Source organism: Nothoprocta perdicaria, unplaced genomic scaffold (assembly GCF_003342845.1).
Source record: "Nothoprocta perdicaria isolate Ctin4 unplaced genomic scaffold, notPer1 scaffold_80, whole genome shotgun sequence".
Lineage (NCBI taxonomy): Eukaryota > Metazoa > Chordata > Aves > Tinamiformes > Tinamidae > Nothoprocta > Nothoprocta perdicaria.
Genome location: NW_020456088.1, coordinates 2,511,983 through 2,532,430, shown reverse-complemented (window position 1 = coordinate 2,532,430; position 20,448 = coordinate 2,511,983). Strand labels below are relative to the sequence as shown.

The 20,448-nt window shown below is 38.6% G+C and overlaps 1 protein-coding gene across 1 annotated transcript in view; it reads left to right on the top strand.

Moving 5' to 3' along the window:
- The first annotated feature begins 448 nt into the window (after positions 1 to 448).
- DLEC1 (DLEC1, cilia and flagella associated protein) overlaps positions 449 to 20,448 on the top strand; it is a 37,702-nt gene continuing 17,702 nt past the window's right edge. Inside the window, exons 1-21 of the mRNA XM_026051917.1 lie at positions 449 to 481; positions 832 to 972; positions 2,611 to 2,767; positions 3,399 to 3,509; positions 4,368 to 4,561; positions 4,893 to 5,113; positions 5,382 to 5,463; positions 5,893 to 5,980; positions 6,784 to 6,957; positions 7,694 to 7,830; positions 8,929 to 9,021; positions 9,996 to 10,086; positions 10,909 to 11,071; positions 12,830 to 13,022; positions 14,404 to 14,462; positions 15,208 to 15,382; positions 17,119 to 17,212; positions 17,447 to 17,577; positions 17,889 to 18,047; positions 19,120 to 19,259; positions 19,513 to 19,666. Of these exons, the coding sequence (XP_025907702.1) occupies positions 449 to 481; positions 832 to 972; positions 2,611 to 2,767; positions 3,399 to 3,509; positions 4,368 to 4,561; positions 4,893 to 5,113; positions 5,382 to 5,463; positions 5,893 to 5,980; positions 6,784 to 6,957; positions 7,694 to 7,830; positions 8,929 to 9,021; positions 9,996 to 10,086; positions 10,909 to 11,071; positions 12,830 to 13,022; positions 14,404 to 14,462; positions 15,208 to 15,382; positions 17,119 to 17,212; positions 17,447 to 17,577; positions 17,889 to 18,047; positions 19,120 to 19,259; positions 19,513 to 19,666 (2,790 nt within the window). The remainder of the gene's footprint in view (positions 482 to 831; positions 973 to 2,610; positions 2,768 to 3,398; positions 3,510 to 4,367; positions 4,562 to 4,892; positions 5,114 to 5,381; positions 5,464 to 5,892; positions 5,981 to 6,783; positions 6,958 to 7,693; positions 7,831 to 8,928; positions 9,022 to 9,995; positions 10,087 to 10,908; positions 11,072 to 12,829; positions 13,023 to 14,403; positions 14,463 to 15,207; positions 15,383 to 17,118; positions 17,213 to 17,446; positions 17,578 to 17,888; positions 18,048 to 19,119; positions 19,260 to 19,512; positions 19,667 to 20,448) is intronic.

The window sequence follows — 20,448 nt, the reverse complement described above, 5'->3', positions numbered from 1 at the left end:
GGGAGAGGGAATATAATAAATAAAAGGAGCCTGGAGAAATGAAGAAAGGCTATGCCGGGAAGGCAGCGGAGACGAGCACCGTTTCCAAGGCCAACATCCCCCTGCTCGGCCAAGGCAGGCGGCTGTTGTTAGCAACCGGCGTACACAGAGCCGCGGCGCGAGGGGCAAGCGGCGGCCTTGGCGCCCGGCTGCCCGCCCCAAGTCCCTGCCGCCGATCTCGGCCCTTGGGGGCGGCGGGACGAGCGCCCGTCTTTCCCTCAGCAGCCGGGGCGCTTGGTCTGGTGGTTTAGTTGGTGGGTTATGAAGGAGGTTGCAGCTGGGGAGTGTTCAGACGTGGCCGCCCGGCGCCGCCGGCCCGCGCTGCCATCGCCTGGAGGCAGAGGCGGCAGGAGGCCTGAGGCGACGGTGAGAGGCAGCAGGGCCGGTCCCGGCTGCAGAGACGCCAGCCATGGCTCAGCGAGGCCTCTGCCCCGGCACGCAGGTAACACCCGGCTGGGCACCGCGTGTCCATCACGGAGCAGCTAACTGAGCCCCTTGGAGCACTTTCCTGCAGCCTGGAGAAGCCCCATCCCAGCTCTCCTGGAAGCAAGAGGAGACGCTTGGGTAGCCCTGGCATCAACGGTGCCATTCAGTGACCCCAACCCAACCTGCCTTGGAGTTTCTTCTCTCCAAGGCTCATTCCACAGGAATTTTAAAAATTGCTATATTTAGAATGAGTTCTGCAGAACTGAGGTTATTTAATCATTCTAGCGTGCTAGCCTGCGTCCCTTGGGATTTGCTTTGTTCCTATCTCTATATTTAAGCACTAACAGCCTCATTTTCTTTCTTCAGGACATTTCCCATTTGTTGAGCAGCACTTTCAAGGAGCTGTACACCGGAGATGTGATAGGGACGGACATGGAGACAAGTTTGATCAGGTCCCGCGGGGGAGAAGACGTTTATCACGAGGCTTTCGTGGAGGAGCTGCAGAAGGTACAAGTCAAAGCCAAGTCCGAGCTCAGAGCTTTGTTCACATTTACTATACATACATGTTCGTTGCTGCTTTACAATTTCTAGGTCTTTGGGGTGAAAAAAAAGCTTTTTTTTTTTCTTTTTCCTAGAATTGACATTTTTATGGGCAGTCTTTTAGGTACAGAAACTTAATTGAAAATGTTTTTTCCCACAGGATCATTCCCTTCAATTGGCATTATCTAACCAACTACACAAACTATTCTCTGTTCTAGAAGCTTCCTCAGACACGAAGTAAAACCAATCACCCTTTTTAAGCCTATTCTGCGACTTAACTTTTCCATATAATTGAAAGTCATTGTGTTAGACGTCCTCTCTTAAAATAGCCTATTGTCATGTGTTGCCTTTTGAAAACAAATGCTGCAAAGATACTTAAATATAGTTCTCCCACCCCAGTGGTGCACTATGATGCATAGGTCATTAGAGTTTTTAAAGTTATTTGAAAATATCGGTTGAAAATAAGAATAAAAATAAAAATTACTTATATTAATCATACTGCTCTGATAGTTGTTGTCAGTGTGTGAGTGGAGGCTATTGCTAGGAAGAGCTGAGCAAAATCTATTTTGCTTCATTTGGTTTTCCCTTTTGAGTCATACTTTCTCAAAGGTTATCATACCTGAAAAAACTGAAGTTTTATATTTCTTTTGCATTTTTTATCAGTGGACACAGGATGTTCTGAGTAATAAAATTTGAATACTATCTCCTGAAAAATAAGATTCACCTCAACTGGCAATACATATCTCTAATATGTATGTTACAACTGCACCACCCAAAGCTCTTTGTATCATCAAAGGAGAAAAATAGGCCCTTTTTTCAGGCATGATTGATTTGATCCATTTTAGATATCTGCTTCGGCATGTCATGGAGTCATATCCTGTATTCTATTGATGGTGGAGAGATTCCAGAATGAGCAGGATAGGACGAAGCATTGATTTTAGCTGAGATGTATCTTGCCCTTCCTATTTAAAAATATTTCAACCATAAGATTAAACCACATTACAAAAAGTTTTTCAGAAAGCTCAGTGATGGGCTACAGATGTTCTGAGACCAACATCTGTACTTTTCACTGACACTGCTCCTATCTATCGCTGTGTTCTGCTGAAATCTATCTTTAATTTGGTGCAAAACCTCTTTGAGGCAGGATCTTCTTTTGGAGTTGTGCTTGTGAATCACCTAAATCTAAAATTTGTAAGGAAAAATAAAGTATCACTACTGATATATTCTTGGAAACCATCCTAATGTGTAGAAGGGAACACTTGCTTTAAATGTAATCCTGTGCTTTAGGCAAAACACAGTGAATTAACTTGTTCCACAGAAGGTGAAAGACAGTTTTCTCTTGTTCTGAGAAGCTCATCCTTTACAACATTCTTCTTGTTGACACATGAAAGCTGGGTAGTACCTCTTACCCAGCACAAGTTAATGAGAGAAATGAAGGTGTTTCAGCATGCCTATTTATTCTTGTAAACTAGTGATGTTTTACCAGGCACTCTTTATTTCCTGCTCAAAGGCAAATTGAAAACATTTATCTGTAAGGACATCTTTAGTAGTCTGTGACAGCTCAAAACTACAGCTATTTCTCTACATTCCCCACGTCCATGACAGCTTGTTGCTGAATATAATTGCCGACTGACAGAAGCTGACACAGTAGAAGAGAACATCATTCAAGCACAGGAGCGAGCAATAGCTGAAGAAGAAAGAGCCCTAAATGTGCTAAAAGCAGGTGCTGGGGAAGCCTTCCACAAAATAGGATTGCCACCAGGTAAGGATTATGGAAATATCTCTTCCCAGCGCATATTGGCCAAGCCAATGTTTGCCTAACTCATTGATAGGACTGAAATCAAAAGGAGTTACATCCACTTAACATGGTAATAAATTGTTTGGCCTGGTCACTCTCAAGATATTAAAGTTCGTATTAATTTCTTGCCACCTTAACATTATTGGACATATACATACTTTACTATATAGCAGTGACTAACAAAGATGAAGCATTTCTCCAATGGCTGCACAGAGTAAGAAATGGTTAAAAAAATACGTCACCAGAAAGTTTAGTCTGAAATTATAGATGTATAACTATACACCTATAATAGATGTATACCTATAATAGATGTATAGGTGTATGTATACCTATTATAGGTGTATATATACACCTGTATACACCTGTTATACATCTATTATAGGTGTATAGTTATACATCTATAATTTCAGGCTAAACTTTCTATATACACCTATAATAGCTGTATATATAGGTATATAACACCTACAATTTCAGACTGAACTTTCTGGTGATGTATAGGTGTATAACCTATAGTTGGTTGCATAAGCAATTGTGTTGAGGAAGACGAAATTGTCTTAAGGAACTAAGTTTTTTTTTTTTCCTTTTACTATTGCAGTGGCATCCCCTTTCAGGTGGATTGTGAATAATAAACTTCTCAGAAAACATCATTTCACTTGCCCTGAAGATTATATTACTGATAGGTTGCCTATTACTAGAGCACCCAAAGGTAACTTTTAAAGCAAAGAATAATTTAGAATTTCAACTCTCTAAGAAAGAACTGAAGTACTGAAGAAAGTAGTAGATCTGTGCATACTTATGCAGTTGTCTGTCAAGACAGAACTCTGGTATTATAACCATAAAATCTCATATCTCAGGAATATTGTCAAAGTAAAACTGGAAAATTAAAAATTCCCCTCCTGGAATTAAGAGATTGTTGGATTTTAACTCATTTAAATAACAATTGTAGTATGTGGTAGTTACACATTTTTTTTTATATTTCATTTCTTTGGACTCAAACACTGTGCTGATTTAGACTCCTTTACCTCTATTTAGTTTCTTCTTTTATGGATGCAACAGCCAAGGTGAAAGGTCTCAGTGTCATCAAAATGAAATATTTCAGGAGAGTGAAAAAAAAGCTCTTCTGAGTAATAAAAAACATAGCCAGAAATCTAAAATTGCAGAGTAACCTTTAAGGTGGGAATTTCATTGTTCCAATATAGGGATGTGGAACTACACGGGAGCTTCTATTCATGTCAATTTTCTGACATTTGCAAATTGATCTGAAGTTGTTGTAGGCTGACGAGGATATTCTAAAGTCCTAATCTCTTGAAAGATTAGTATAACTCTCAGTGTTTATATGTTTACTTTCTGTGCTTATTTAATTAATATTTGTAAAAGCTTTATTATTAAAACTCTTTGCATCATTTGTGCAAAAGAAACTATGAATATCAGTGAAATTCTGGAGGGTTAATGGTGTATTATTTACCATCAAAAAGACTAAAATAAAGCCATCTATCTGTACTTAAAATAAGTGTTTATAATTAATTCTTTCTCATATAGAATTATATTTTTCCTTGACCTACAGGAAAATCAGAACCTGGCTATATTAAAGAGACGTTTAGTTTTAAACAGCACATTTCTTCAAATTCAGAGGACTGGATGCTTACAGAGACTGCACACCTCCGTAAAAAACCTGGTAGCCTGCCAGATGTTTCATTATCCACATTAACACTGCCCTCAACTCCAGAGCGTAACTACTCAGCTAAAAAGATAAGTAAGGTATATTTTACAGATTTACTGGATTTGGTCTACCAGAATTGTAGGATCTGTTGCTGTTTTTGTAACAGAATGGGTTTTAGTGCATGACTAGTTTGGCTTCTTTGATCTGATAAGAAAAGAGAAATATCACAGAATCACAGAGTGGCTGAGGTTGGAAGGGACCTCTAGAGATCTTCTAGTCCAACTGCCCTGCTCAGACAGAGAATATGGTATTATGTAGTATTTTTATATGAATTTTCAATCTTGTTTATTTATTTGTGTATAGACTTCCTCAGGGAGATCTCAAAATTGCTGTGCTAATTTTGTGCCATGGTCTCTTTGCTTTTCAAAGAAATTTAGTGCCTTGCAGAAGCCAGCCAGGAAAGACAGCAAGCATGGAGCAGACAGAGGAAGCAAACATGCTTACATTGCCAGACCTGAGGAGGGACTCAACTACCTGAAGAATCCCCGCTTTTTCCCACTGAATGCTCTTTACGGAGGCAAATCTCTTGTGATTTCTCAGGAGAAAGTGGACCAAATCATAGCCCTAAGAAAGGCACAGGATAAGAAAGGGTATGTAGCGTAGGTAGTTTCTTGATTCGGAGCTGGAGCCCATGAAGAGTTCACTTTAGTATTGCTATATGCAAGTATTTTGAGCTGTATATCTTTATTTAGTTTCTCAGGATACAAGATATCCCACTGACATTTTGTTTCTTTCGTAAGTGTTCATTTTGCCATTTCTTGTTTTATCAGTATTTAAAGAACAGTAATTTTAGAACCTTTTAAGAATAATTAAAGAACAATTTAAAGGACAATGTTGTATCTTTTTTCTTTCTTTCAGTGATACCTCCTTTGTTCCTGTGTTTCTTGCTAATCCACCTACTGTTGTGTTTTCTGATTATGAAGTTGGTCAGGTTTATGAGGTAAGAACTTACCTCTTCATAGAGAGTTAATTCTGCCACTGAGAAGCATTATTTCTCAGCGTGATCTACATTTTTCACCCAATCTCTTCACCTTCTGTATTTAATGAAAATCTGAGTTTCATTTTCATATTGAGGTCATGGCTCTTCAGCTTCATTCAGGCTACATTTTCATTCCTTCCACTGGCAGTCTAAGTAGTGAATACTGCAAAGGACCCTTTTCAATCTCTGCTTGATTTCAGTAGTATTTGTTTTAACCTTTATCAAATAAGCCAAGAGAAATTACTATTTTCACACATCTATGGTATTCCTGTTTTTAAGACCTATTGTAATGACAAACTAGCTGCTACTGGCAGAGTCGTAGACAATTGCAATCACTGTAATGAGTATTGAAAATTATGATGTGATATTATATTTTCTTTTTAAATGAAGATGACAATAGAGCTACAGAACATCACTTCAACATGTCACCATCTAAGACTTATCCCTCCCTCTACTTCAGCATTTGCCATTGGACCAGGTGAGTGTTTTTTCCTACCTTCAAGAAATTTTATGAATTTTTAGGAGGTTTTATATTTGGTTCTGCTATCTACAATGCTGTGGGTAAGACAGTAATACCACTCAGTCCTCAAGAAACTGAAGATTCTGTTACATCTCTAGGATCACTCATATGCAACTTATGGGCAGACTCAAATGTTTTAATGAAGGATTCCAGAAGAAAAACTAACATTAAAATATTTGGAGTTAGATTGAAATGCATCCACAGAATACCAACACTGAGTCTTACCCCAAACTCTCCTAGGAAAAAACTCAGTATCCATTGAAATCAGGAGGGTCCAACAGCAAGAAATAATCCACTTAAATTGCATCAAGGAAGATGAAGTTAGATGGAAGGTAAAACATAAATCTTTCTTATAGTAGGAGAGCCAGGCACAGAAATAGACTGTCTAAGGAGACTGTGGAATCTCAGTCAAAATATTGGAGTAATTTTTAGGACAAGTTATACAAACACATGTAAACATTGTCCATGGTAGAGGAAAAACACATAATTTCTGCAGGTTTCTCCATATTCTATTTTCAGTAATTATGAGAAAAAACATACTATGTTTCAGACAACAAGTCCTTCTTTTTCAGGTCAATAGAAGGTATGCTAGTACACTGAATATGCTGGCAAGCCCTGTATTGTCGTTTCTTTTGGCAGCTTAACTTAAGCAATGCATGTGGACAGTTTCTACAGGTCCTTTTCAGAAAGAGTTGCAATTCTCTCTATATATTGCAAACTTGGAGGGTTTAATTCTGAGTTTCTTTCATTTTTTCCTCAAGGAAAATTCCCAGGAAAAGGAGGAATAGTTGCTCCTGGAATGTCATGCCAGTATACAATCCAATTTATTCCTGAATATCTAGGAGATTATGAAGACTGTATAACAGTGGAGACCCAAGCATCAGAACCTCTTCTAATACCAATCCAGGCTAAAAGACCACCCCCAGTGCTAACATGTCAGTCATGTCCTATGTTTCTCTTAAGCTAATTCTCTGTGTTTCTCTTAAGTGTAATGGATTTGATTTTTCATTAGACTCTCTCCAGTTTTATTGTGCAAAACAAATATGGAGAAAGAAGGCAGTGCATTTACTGCATTTTAAATATTAAATAACTATTAAAATGTAATCCTGACAATTTTTTCTTCAATTATTTCTCTGCCACAATGAGCTCTTTTCACTGTAAATACTAGTGATCAGGAGCCACTTGCTTAGGTTTGCAAATTCCCAAACTGCTACGTGTGAATACTAATGCTAAATATTAAATATTTAGTAATAAATATTGGATGCAAATCATTAATATTCATTAAATATTATATTTGTTATATATTGTTATAAGATATCAGCAAAGTTCACTTCTCATATATCTTCAACAACCTTGTTGCAACAACCAGGACTATTTTGCATAAATTTTGCTTTCATTTTTCATAGCTTCACCTTTCTTGTGACATCGAGCTTTTTTTTGCAAAAGCATATTTCTTATTATCATTATTCAGTGAAGTCCTTAAGTGGGAAGCACCATTTACATTTAAAATGCTGTTGATCTTTCAAATGAAAAGAATTTGGGACTTTTTATAGTTGTAATGCCTAGCTGTATTTATATTCAGCAATTTCTGCCTTTAAATAGTTACAAAAGAACTGGCATTGCCAGACTTTGTTGTCTGTGTAGTTTGATTTCCTTTGTTATTCATTGCAGTACCTCACATTATAGACTGTGGTTCTTGTCTTGTTGGAGGAATAAAAGTCATACAGATTTTGTGCAGGAATGATGGATTCAGCACTGGCAGGTTCTGTATAATGCCAAAAAAATCTTGGCCATCTTCTAATTTCAGGGTGAGTGATTAGAAAGAAATATTAGATACAGTATAGGAGTTTGGACACATGAGATCTTGTGAGCTAGTCATGCTACATTTGCACAGAAGTCATAAGGGCTCTGCTGGGTACATCTGTACTGTCATATTCCCTTGGAGATTCCCATTTATCTTCAAACTGAGTCTTCCTGGCTATCCATGCTTCTTACTTGTGTTCTGGCTTGCCTCCAAAAGGAGTTGTCTGGCTGTGGCAAGGTAAACTTAAGCAGAATTTAGGGGACGGAGGACAACTGGCTTGAATTTTAACCTTACCCATACAGGAATGAGAAATGCAGTCAGTTCGAGCACTGCTTTAGCTATTTTCCTCCCTCTCCCACCAAAGATTTCCCTTATTGACTTTGCTACACTTGCACTCCTTTGCATCACCCTCTTTTACTTCTCTGTATTTATCTTCCATCACAAAATATGCTCTATGTGATAGAAACAAAAAAGATGGAGTTGTGTCAGGTAGATTGGTCTTTATCTGTTGGAGGAAAGGCTAAGGGGAATACCTGATGTGCCAAGTTGTACTCCCTGAAATGCTTTGGAAAGTCGACTCAAGGTCAACCAGAAGCACAGAGGGACACCTGTGCTCAGGCTTGTTTCCTCTGTGAACATTAATATCAGGTTTCCTGAGAGTTTCATTTGTCCTTGAAGACAGCATCTTCCATCTGTCCACCTTCAGTAAGGTGGAAGCATAGAGCATGCAGAATTTCTTCTAGATAAACCATATTACTTTTGAAATCTGTGAACCAACAACAATTACAGGAAGGGATAAATCTGTGATGCTGCAGCATATCACTTGGTTTAGGTTGCTCTGTATTGAAAAAAAAAAAGAAGATGCATTTCATAGAATCATAAAATACTTGAGGTTGGAAGGGACCTTTAGAGATCATCTAGTCCAACACCCCTGCTCCAGCAGGGATACCTAGAACACGGGGCACAGGGTGGCATCCAGGTGGGTTTGGAAGATCTCCAGAGAAGGTGATTCCACAACCTCTCTTGGTAGCTTGTTCCAGTGCTCTGTCACCGGTATTTACAAGTATTTTAACTTGTAAATATTTTCTTTTTCTATTTCTAGGCTGTTGCAACTGTTGGCTTTGTGATCCAGGGTCCGTTTGGGATCCGTCCTGCATATTTTGAGCTAGCTCCAGCACAGAGTACAACAATAGAGGTTGGTAGTTGCTGCTGTATGAAATGCTTGTACATCACCAAATACAAGACCCAGTGTATTTTGGGCCTTGTGAATTTGGTTTTACATAACTGAAAATGCTCAAATCTCTCTGTGCAATTATGTCAGAAGAATTGCAATTGTGAATGTTTCTAGGGGGTCTTTCACTGTAACTTCCAAGTCTTGCTTACACCTCTCAGAGACCAGTCAGATCTTCCCTATGCAAAGAGTTCTGTTAGAGAAAATGGGAACTGGATAACAGGAGAGTCTTTATGTGACACAAACTGGGGCTTCAAATCCAAGTAAAACTGCCTTGTGAGATTCCTTGGAAAGAACATTTTGGGAAAAAACGCTGTCATTGCAGAGTGATGAAGGGGACACGTGCAGCCTCCAGCCTTGCTTTTCTTTACCTGCTGCTTCCACCAACAATAAGTGGGCTATGCATGTGAGGGTAAAGGAGAGAAGAAAAGAGTTGACTCTCTTGACATGGGGCTGGACTTGAAGATAATCCTGGATAACCAGCAGGAGAGCCAATGTCTGCATTACTGGGGGCAAAGGTTGCATAGTTTTGGCCCCCAAACAATTTTTGTTGAGATAGAGCTCAGAAATGGCACACAGGAGCTGAGCCTCTACACACTATTGTATCTTTACAAGCAATACAGTGGCAATGATTAAGAAATGAGGCAGGGCACATCTGATTCTTATGTCAGTTTATGTGAGTAAACTGGTTTATTGCTTACGTGTCTAATGATTACAAAGGCAGCCTTGGTGACCAACCAGCCACGCACATGTAGGTTTAGTCACTCTGAAAACACATATTTTTTTCTGGTATATATTGAGGGAATGTTCCTGTATACATAAGACAATGGTTAATCACTAGGACACTAGTTCTCTTTGGTGGATAATTATGAACCGAAGTTTATGACTTCCAGGAGAGAAATCCATACAGACATTGCTTTTTACCTTCTATCTTTCAGGTAATGTTTTTTCCTTCTTCTCCAGAAGCCTCACAGCAAATATACACCATTGTTTGTGACAACTGTCAGGTCAACGATGTTACAGTCACAGGTTTGGTTCTAACACCTTTCAGACATCATGTTTCCAACACTGCTGATATGATGCGTGTTGCAGTTCAGCATACTTTCAAGTTCACAGTTTCAAAGTGACAGTCAATGGATTAAATAAGTACTTTGCATGTTTCTAGTGTTAAATGACAAATCTAGAAAGCACTGAGTTCTCAACCCACTGTAGTTAAAAGAGAACTTCACAAAAGTAAAATGTCACCAGAAAAGAACAACTATAGTCAGATACAAATCAGGCTTTTGTATCAGTAAAATAACGTGTCAAACTATAAAGAATAGGTTGCAACAGGGCAGAAGTACATTTGGGTCTGAAGCAGATGTGTGGCACATCTTGTATGTGACCAGGAGAGACAGGAAGTCTTTCTGTTAACTAATGAAACCAGCTGAAATTCTGGGGTGTAAATGTTAGCTGTTGTGTAGTTTCTAATAGTGCTTTTGCCGCTTATTTTTATTTTTAATATACTGCTATGAATGTCTGGAAACCACATTATCAACCATTGAAAACACAAATCTCTGCTGACTTCATTGAAACTATGCTAATGTATAACAACATCATGCAGGAGGGAATGAGCTGAGGTCATGGCTCTGAAATCTAAATCAGTTAAATTTATATAGAGGACTTCTTTATTGATATGTGGTAATAATAGTAAAAAAAATGGAAAACATCATACAGTATTATGTTGGAGTTCTGAAATTTGAGGAAATATTAATTATACTCACTACAAGCCATTTCCATGTAACTGTGGTGTTAATGAGTGGTATGACAAAAGTTAATAGCCAGAACATTAACATCATTTATTCCTTCAAGGCATTGGACAGCTGATAGCTCTGGAGCTTTTATTTGTAACGGGTGGAGAAAGCAAGCCTGAACTTGGTGAAATTACTGATGTGACAGCACAGCATCACATACGATTTGACCCTCAAAACCCACACACCTCTGTGGAGAAGAATTTGGTTATAAGAAATTCTACGTATGTAACTGCAATTAATAGGGTAACAGTCTGCAGTCCATCTGTGCTCTTAATAATGTCATTTGTGATACCTACCACATTCTGTCAGACGGGGGAAATCTTCACTTGATAAACTTTGCCATGGTTCTTTTTGGTCCATTTTTAGGTAATTAAGCTTCAAGGATATAAGCTTATAAGAACAGGAGCAATATATGCAGAACAGACTTAATAGCAGCCACTATCCATATTCCTTGGTCCATGACAAGGTCAATATAATTACCTCCATATAGATACATCCACAATTCCAGAAGATTTTGCACAAATACACACAAATATGTGTGGTTACAGGAATTATTTAATTCGGTCATCCAGATGGGATTAGTTTCATAGGACTTCACCTGTCTACAATGTATATTTGTACATATAAACTAGACACCCTGACACCCTTTCATAGCACAGGGAAATAGGTATTTTTTTAGGACACAATCCTAACTTGTCTCTAGATCTCTCACATGGAACAGGACCTAGCACATCTTGAACACCATTGCCTGGATTTTCACAGATGAAAAAGGGAGACCATCGTGACTAGCTCCAATTGAAACTTTTAAGTTTAGTCAGGTGAACTGTACTATTGGGTTCTAATGGATTTAAATATAAACTCTATCTGTGTTAAGGAACATGACCCTATGTGTGTTTATATTCTACTGAGTATGGAAATCCTGTTTTTGATCAAAGTTGTTCAAACAGTAGCAGAAGTGGACCCATGTGCCTGATTAAAGCAGAGTTAGAGGATGCAGGTCATCAAAGTAAGGAGTTAAATACTGCTCCTAGGTATATTCAAATAGATTGCAACTTGCTGCAGTGATTCTCTCAGAGTTTGATATCTGGCCTGAAACCCACACATGCAGAATGCTGGTACAGGATGCTCTTTGGACATGGAAAGTGTGATTCAGTCAGTTGGATGCTGTAATTTGACCAAAGTTTGGCATTAATATAGTGACAGCTGTCCATTCACTTCTGGTGTTATTGCTGGTATGAAACAAAGTTGGTCAGACTGAGACTGACCTCGAAGGAAACTTTCTACTACCTTAGAAAGTACTGTAGGAGCTTGCAGCTATTTAATTTTTATGTCACTGTTACTTATTTTGATACTCCAGTGTTCCTGAGTCCCCTTTCTAATGCAGAGCGTTTGAGGCCAAAATAAACAAGCTTTTAAAGCCTATGAACAGATTTCATGGAGTACATTTGCACTGAAGCAACCCAGCTGAGCAAGTTTTTTTCTGAAAACTGGGTTATGAAGAACATTGCAGAGTCATGATTATAGTCTTTATTTGGATGGACCTGCTGTGTTTGTTGACATGTTAAAGACTAGAGTTTTGATTTGGCTTACATTCAGAGTGACATGTAGATCATGACCAGCAAGCCAATGCAAACATACTGGTATCAATAGGAAAGGTTCTGTTGTCCTCAGATTTTTAGAAAGAAAAGTTATAGAGTATTTTAAAATTTGTGTTACATGACAAGTTAGATTAGGCAAGAAATTCTTCACATTTCTTACAAACCTATATGTTTTATTTCTGTATATTAACATGTTCTCATCAGAATATATACGCTCTTTGATGCATCATCCTTATAGCCCACAAAGAATAGTAAATCAATTGTCTCCTAATCTTTAAGAAGGGGAATTTTCTTTATGGAAGAACTGATGTTTTTCTGCTGATATCCTACTCAAAAATCTTGTTAATTCTAACTTTTTGCTGTTTACTGGTCTCTTTGCAGCCATGTAGAACTTCCTTTCTACTGGCAGATAATAAAACCCAATCTGCGACCATTAATGCCAGGAGGAACTGTAGACTTTACGAAGCTCAAATATAATATAGACACAGACTCAGCCTTCTCTCTGAATCCTAAGAAGGGAGTTTTGCTTCCCCATACTGATCATCAGTTTATTCTCACTTATGCTCCACAGGAGGTACAGCTTGTGATTTCTTCCTATCTACAGATTCCAGCTGTGTGTTTTTAGGAAAGTCATAAAACCTTTGCTGTGCAGCTTTTGGAATTAAGTTTAATTAGCTGGTACCATGCTCTGATAAACAACATTCTAAAATGTAGAAAGCTTCTAAAAGAAAACATGTTTTGATTGCAAAATACGAGCCAGCTTCTGATCTCATGTCATTTTGGGTACTGTTTGAACCCCATTAACTTTACACTGAGAGTGAGGAGACATCCTCGTTTCGCTGCAGCTGGGCTGGCTGAAGAAGTTACCACTCAAGCAGCTCTTCTACCTCCTACCTCTTCCTATCTGCTGGCCAAACTGCCTGCGGGGAGCTACCCTACAACCTTTCTAGCCCGTACAAGCATGGTTGGCAAACAGGGATTATTCAAACTGTTTCCAAATGAAACTCATTTGGGATGAAACAGTCCCAAGAGCAGCTATATGTAAAGTTAAAGGGTAGTAATGTTTGGCAGGGGGTGATGATATGCAGCTGTGGGTAGGGAGAGGTGTAGTGATCTTTGGATGCAGCTGTGCCAGTGGATTTGAGATTGTTATCTTAGCTTTTGCTCTCCTGTCGGGGTAAATAAGAAGTATGAGCTCATTGTATTTAAAGAAACTTGATCCAAAGCTTAAGAGTGGGAATATCCAGTACTGTAGAGATCAACAGATACAGAAATGTTTCTAATAAATGTGACAGGTAAATTACTTTAATGCTTTTAAACAGGTTAATTGAAAAATATATTAATGATGTTTAATGATATTGATTTCCTAGCAATATGTGTTGAATTACTTCTTACATTTAAGTTAATCTCTCTCTATAAACAACTCAACCTTTGCAAGGCCCTTCAGATTTAAGGCTGTGTTATTCCCTCCTCCCTATTTCCCACCACCACCCTTTCCCCCAGTTGGAATATAGAAGGCAGCCTCTTCCAGCATGGAAAATAGTGGTTCTCACTGAAAATCATATTGCTGATCAATTAAGCTAATTGCCCTAGTGTGGCTATAACAACCTTTAACTTACTACAGCAATAGTCCTCTTAATTTGTGAAGACTTTGTACATGCCTGTAGCAGTATGCAATATACTAGGGGAATAATATCAGGCATGTAAAAAATGAGTATTTGTCTTGGAACCTTAGCCTATGAGATCAGAATCTGGCTTAAAATTTTGCAGTCAAACATGTTTTCTTTTAGTATCTCTAGATTTTCAATACTGTTGATCAGAGCTTGCTACTCTGATGGTAATTCTTCATCCTTTAAATAGGAACTATGACTTGATCTCCTTTTTTTTTTTTTTTCTTAGTTCTCAATATAAGTGATTACTTGGCAATAAATTCCTTTGCTTCTTCTTTTGTCTAGCTGAAGAGTTATCACAGTGTCATTCAGATGGTACTAAGGGATATCCCAGAATCGCCCAGGTAAGTTGAGAAACACTGTTTCCCTGTAACAAGTGTAGTAATAGTTTAGCTGTGATATATTAAGTTACTGGGGTTCTTTATTGTTCTAGTGATGATAATACAAAATAATAATAAAAAAATCCCTGCACAGATAATTATTAAGAATTTTAACTGCATGACTAGTAGTAGCCCAGAGCATCTCTCTGCAGAATTCCTTCTTGTCCAAGCACATGCCTTAGCTCTGCCTGGGGCTGCAGCTGTCTTGGAAAAATATAACACTGTCTTCATGTCTGTTAATTTTCCAGGCTTTCTGCTGAGATATCCAGTGTTTGCTATTGTTTGTCACAACAGTTTATTACTTAAATACCTTTTCATGCACACAGTAGGATGGCCAGAGAATGTCACTGGAATTCTTCCACTCTTTATTCACCCCCAACCTTGGCTAGCTGTACAGCAGCAGACTGTAGTTGACAAGATTTGGTGATTTATACTTCCTATTTATTCATTGTATTTTTTTATCGTCTTGTTCATAAAGTTTATTAGAGTTATCATTGATTATTGATTACTAACGCAGGAGAAAATATTCAAACACATTATGTACATTTTAAATCGTCGATTAAAAGTTGGGGTCCATGGTGCATATTACATTCATGTGTCTAGCTAGGTTGGGCCAGTTCTCTTTTCATTATGATAGCTTCATAAGAGTAATGCCTTGATGTACAACAGTGTAAGAGAATTATTAATTTTATTATATTCCTTCTCATAGTTTAGTGACAGAGTTGGTGCTTCAAAACATCCCAGAATACAAAGCAGAAGATGTAATAACAATGGAAATAGAAGTTAAAGGTTCAACAGAACCTTTTCAGCTCCTTCTGGAACCGTATGCCATTATCATCCCTGGAGAAAGTTTTATTGGTGTAAATGTGAAAAAAGCATTTAAGGTTTGTTTGCTTTTGACTTTGTGTGCTTTGTGTCACTGGATCTCACAGGAGTGTTACAACACAGGTGACAAGCTGTGTTTCTTCAGGTTTTTAAAATACTTCAAAGCAAACCATGACTACAGGAGGATTTGTACTAAAAGTCCACAGCAGGCACACTGCAGGCAGCAGATATTGGGGGTTTTTTTCCTCCTCTTTCTAGGGTGATACCCTAGAATTCAGCCCTTCTTAAAAGGTTTTCTGAATCACAAACTTTTTACTTATCATTTTGCCATTCCTATAGTGCAAGAGCTGAACAAATGGCTGCATAACAGAGGCACTGTTTATTCAAAGGACTGCAGCAAGAAGAGACAAGAGTTAAAGCCACAGAAGTCATATATACCTGCAACTTATCAGACCTCCTCTATTTTCACCTTACTGGTTTAGAAAATTTCATATTGCCCATTAGAAAAGGAGTCCTGCTGCAACTGTCCACTCATTCATGCTCTTCAGTATAGGCTGGGATACTTTTGATTTTATTTTTACCTAGGGAGAACAATCTTCATAGCAAGAGCCAGGCATGAAGATATTTCCCCATTAGAAGTCTTCTCATTTTTTTCCTTAAAGATATTTACTTTCCTGCTTACTCCTCCCAAAAGTATTTTACAACTGAAGGCACACTTCAGACATTCCATGAACCCAGAAAAACTATGCACATGCTGTAGATAATTAAATTACAATTCTTTCTTTTTTTTTTTTTTTTTTTTTAATCTTAAGAAGATAGAAAGTGGAAATGTGTTTAGAGATAAATGTGCTGCAGAGAGCAAAGTTATTTTCTGTGATGAAGCAACAATGGCCAAATAGATCTGAAGAGCAGGCCGGAGAGTTCCAGAGCTTGCATGTCCCTTTCAAACACATTCTTTGTCAAATAAGGCTGTTCTCAAAAGAAGAATTTGAAGTTTCAGCTTTGAAGGCCTGTTTCATTTTGGTAAAATGTGAAGGAAAAAAAAAAAATCGCTCAAAGGCTTCAAATATTATAATGTCCTCCTTGGAAAGACTGGCTGATGGCAAACTCTTCAATTTTGGAAAGCAACAAATACCAGTGCAAAAGTAATCATTGAAGTTCATCTGACTAAATACAGTTCTTAGACATAGATACCCATGTTTGAGCTACCTCCCCTGGGCTTTCCTGGTCTTTGGTCAGCAGCATTCAGGAGATGATTCATGTCATCCTAAAGGTTAGGCTCAGCGTTGCTCCCAGTGCTGCCTAATTGGCTTTGTTGACAGTAAAGGAAATTTGAGGAGATGAAATCAGATGCAAATGAAATGGATGCTACAGATATCTGCAATCCAATAAGATGAATTCAACTTATTGTTATCCCTGTTTCAGAACACAGAGGAGAAAGGAAAGGAAGGTTACAGCATATTATAAAAAAACAGTAGTTAGTTCACAAAACTGGGTTGGTGTTGCTCAAATCAGACTAGATGAGGGTTTGTGCCTTCTCAATCTGACTGTGCTCAGTTTATTAAATATTGATGTGGAGACCTGATGTGTTGGAGCTAGACTAGAGATGTATTAATATGTGCTGATGCTTCTTGGTGATCAGGATGTGGCTGGTGTTTACAATTCAAGTTAAGTATATGATAAGTATATGACTTGCAATACCAAGTGTGCAGTGCATCAGTGCTAACAGCACATTGACGTGTCGTTATGAAAGCTTAAAGTGCATTATTTAGCTCATTGATTTTAATTGTTTTAGATGTGGAATTACAGCAAATCATCAATCAAGTATACATGGGAGAAAATCACTGCCTGTGATATAGTGGAAGTTGAACCTTACACTGGATTCATAGGTAAAGTTTCTGTGACTTTCATGTGTCAGTTAATTATAAGAAATATTTAAAATTGTACTAGCACAAGAGAAAAGTCATAGAGCTCTATAAAGGATCCTGCAAAACAGGACCTGACTGCAGCAGACTGAAGTAAATGGGAGACCAACCATGGTTCTAGGAGCTGCCGTAACAGAATTTCAGCAGGTTGTTCCTTTTCAAGACTTTGAGGCAGAACCCTGAATTTTTCTTTTCTAGACATGAATGAGTGCTGTGAATTTGAGCTGGCAATTACTGGAGGGAAACCTGGCTGTGTCAGCCATAACCTGCCTTGTAAAATTGAACATTCTTCAGAGCCTGTGGTGCTGCACATTGAGGCCGCTTTTAAGGTGAGTGATGAGTTTAGTGTTGCAGGACGACAGGCTGTAGGTCCTGGCCATTGACCACACAAAAGTTTTTGCCTATTGAAGGCCTAACAAATCTAGCACATTTTAAAATAGAATATATTTTGATTGCCTAGTATCTATTAAGGCAATGTTGATACTCTCGTGACCATAACTATTTTCCTGTATTACATGCAATACATTTGCCTTCTGCTATTTTCTGTAAAGTCAGACATTAATCTTAGCTACTGTATACTTTTTAATCAGCCAGTTTTGGCAGAAATGTCCATTTTGACATCTGTTCCCTGGTGTCCTAGGGTCCGCTTCTTTCTATTAATATTCCATCGCTCCAGTTAGGTCTGATTAAGTGCAGTGAGAGTGTGTTAAGAACCTTTGAGATTCAAAACCTGTGTCAGCTGCCAGCACGGTGGAGAATGCAGGAAAGCCAGGCCTGTCTAGCTGAAAGGAATGAAGAGGTAAGTGACTGCCATAACTGCCTATACTTTCTCTTTAGCCATTTCTTCCTCATTTTTAGCAGCTGTAAAGTTCAGAGATGTAAAAAATGCAAGTGCGTCCCCAAAACAACTTCTCACCACTGTCACTATAGCATTTTCTAGACTATTATGTCCTGTTCTTGACCTCAGAGCTCATTCTGCCTGTTCATATGAAATAAGTAGAGCAGCTTGGAGTTAATGCTGGTGGCAAAGAACTGGCTCAGAGCTGACATCTGTTGCTCACAGCATATTCCTAAATATTGTACTTTATTGTTATTATTTTTATTTTGATTATTTTTGGCACATGGTGGGCTCTGCAGCTAGATTTTTTGTTTGGTGTTATACATTAAAGGGAAGTGAGGAAATCTGGATCCTGGGATAAGTGTTTTTTGTTGTAATAAAAGGCCATATTCTGTCTGTTGTCCTCTTCACGTGATTGCCTGGGCAGGCAATTGAGTTCACTCATTTCAAGGCAAAATTGGTCTAAACAGTGTTCGGAAGTTCCATTTTTCTGGACAATCTTTTTGTTGACCACCCCAGGAGATGGAAGCCTTCAGGAAGGATTTAGAGGTTTTTTTTTTTGGTTTTTTTTTTTTGTTTTTTTTTTGAACACATCAAGCAATCACCAACTTTGACAGCAAAAAGGAAGAAGATTTGTGAATGGTTGTTATGCAGCCCTGCAGAACAGTGTGTCTGCCTGGCCCTTTCCCTTCAGGACAGTTACAGGTGAAAGTGCTGGATTAGGGATACGGATTTGCTCTAGTAAAGACTTCTCCCTTCCTTATTCCTCTGTACCTTGACACTTGCTACACCCCCCAGGATCCCAGAGAGATTTTAGAGACATAATCCCTCATAATCCCTTCAGATTATTATCCCTGAGTCCCATTCCTGGTAGAGACCAGAGATCAACTCTGATCTCACTCCCAGTCTTTTGATTTCCTTCCCATCCTTCTATCCAAGAATTTTCCCAGCTCGTGGCGCTCTGTATAGCTGCCCTTCAGCCCCATGCTTGGGATGAAAGGCTCCTAATTTGTTTTTCCTCTCTCTTTCATAGATGTCCCCCTTTACTATCCGTCCATCAGCTGGAGAAATACCCCCTTTGGGTGTATGCAGCATCTCAGTTCAGTTCACATCCTTGCTGTGTCAGCGTCTCCACACAGTATTAGAACTAGAGGTAGAAAACGGAGTAGGAAGGTAAGGGGGGAAAAAAGTAGTGTTTGTTTTGCTTTTCCTGAGCTTCATGTGTGGTTTTCACTTTAGGTAGTTTTATCTGCTAAAATAAAAATGCGTAGCAGAAACTCGGAGTGGGGTTGTATAACCTATCAATGAACTATGCAATCACAAATATTGCTAGATAAACATAACCATCATTCTTTCCAGCATGCTGTTGTATGTCTAGCACATTTCATTAGCGATAACAATAGGCCATCTGTGTGTTTATTTCCAGCCATCTTCCTGTTTTTGCTGAAGTTCAGACCCCCCAGGCATGCCTGATGTCTAGTCATCTAGTATTCTCTGAAATTTATTTTGGAGTTCCTGCCAAAGCAACCATCAAACTTTTTAACCAGACACTGCTGCCAGCAAAATACTTATGGGGAGAGGTAAATACCTTCCTATTAAATGAAGGATACATCAGGGACATATATTGTAATTTCTGTTAAAATAGAAATGTATCTGATATGTGTCCTTTGAGCAGTGATTGCTCATATGTGAATTGTATTTTTAGTCAATGGAAATATGGAGAAGTCAGTCACCAGATATCGATGCTCACGTTGCATTTAAATACATACGTATATACATGCATATACATATAAGTGACTTACCTGAAAAATGAATCACACTCTCCGTGCTTTAGTCCCTCAGATCCACCCTGAGGTCCACTCAGGTTTTAGTTCAGTAGCCCACATAAAATCATTCGGTGCTATTCGAGATGTCCTTAGCTGTTCAAGACATCCTAAGAAGGTTTGCACTTGTGATATAGGACATTATAGGAGGGCATCTGCAGTGTTTCAAACTGTATCTGATGTCTCTGTAGGATGAGTTTAAACCCTGAAGCCGTGTCAGTTTGGCAAGCTGTCAATACTACAAGCGGGTGGCTTGTCTTTGCAGGCCACCTCTGTAGCCAAAAGGGAGAGACAGGGCACCTCTAGGACCCAGCTCTGCTCTCAGGCAGGTTCACCCAGCCCTGGAAAGGCTGTAGACACCTTCACAGGCATGTAGGAGGGACAAACAACTAAACAACTCTGCTTCCAATTCAGGTGTACAAGTCATTGGGAATTAATCTAGGGAAGAGTATCTAACCAACCATGGGGGAATTGTAAAGCAAGCCTCATCTCAGCATTTTCAGCACCTCTGAAAATGCCCTAAACCTTTCAATAACTTT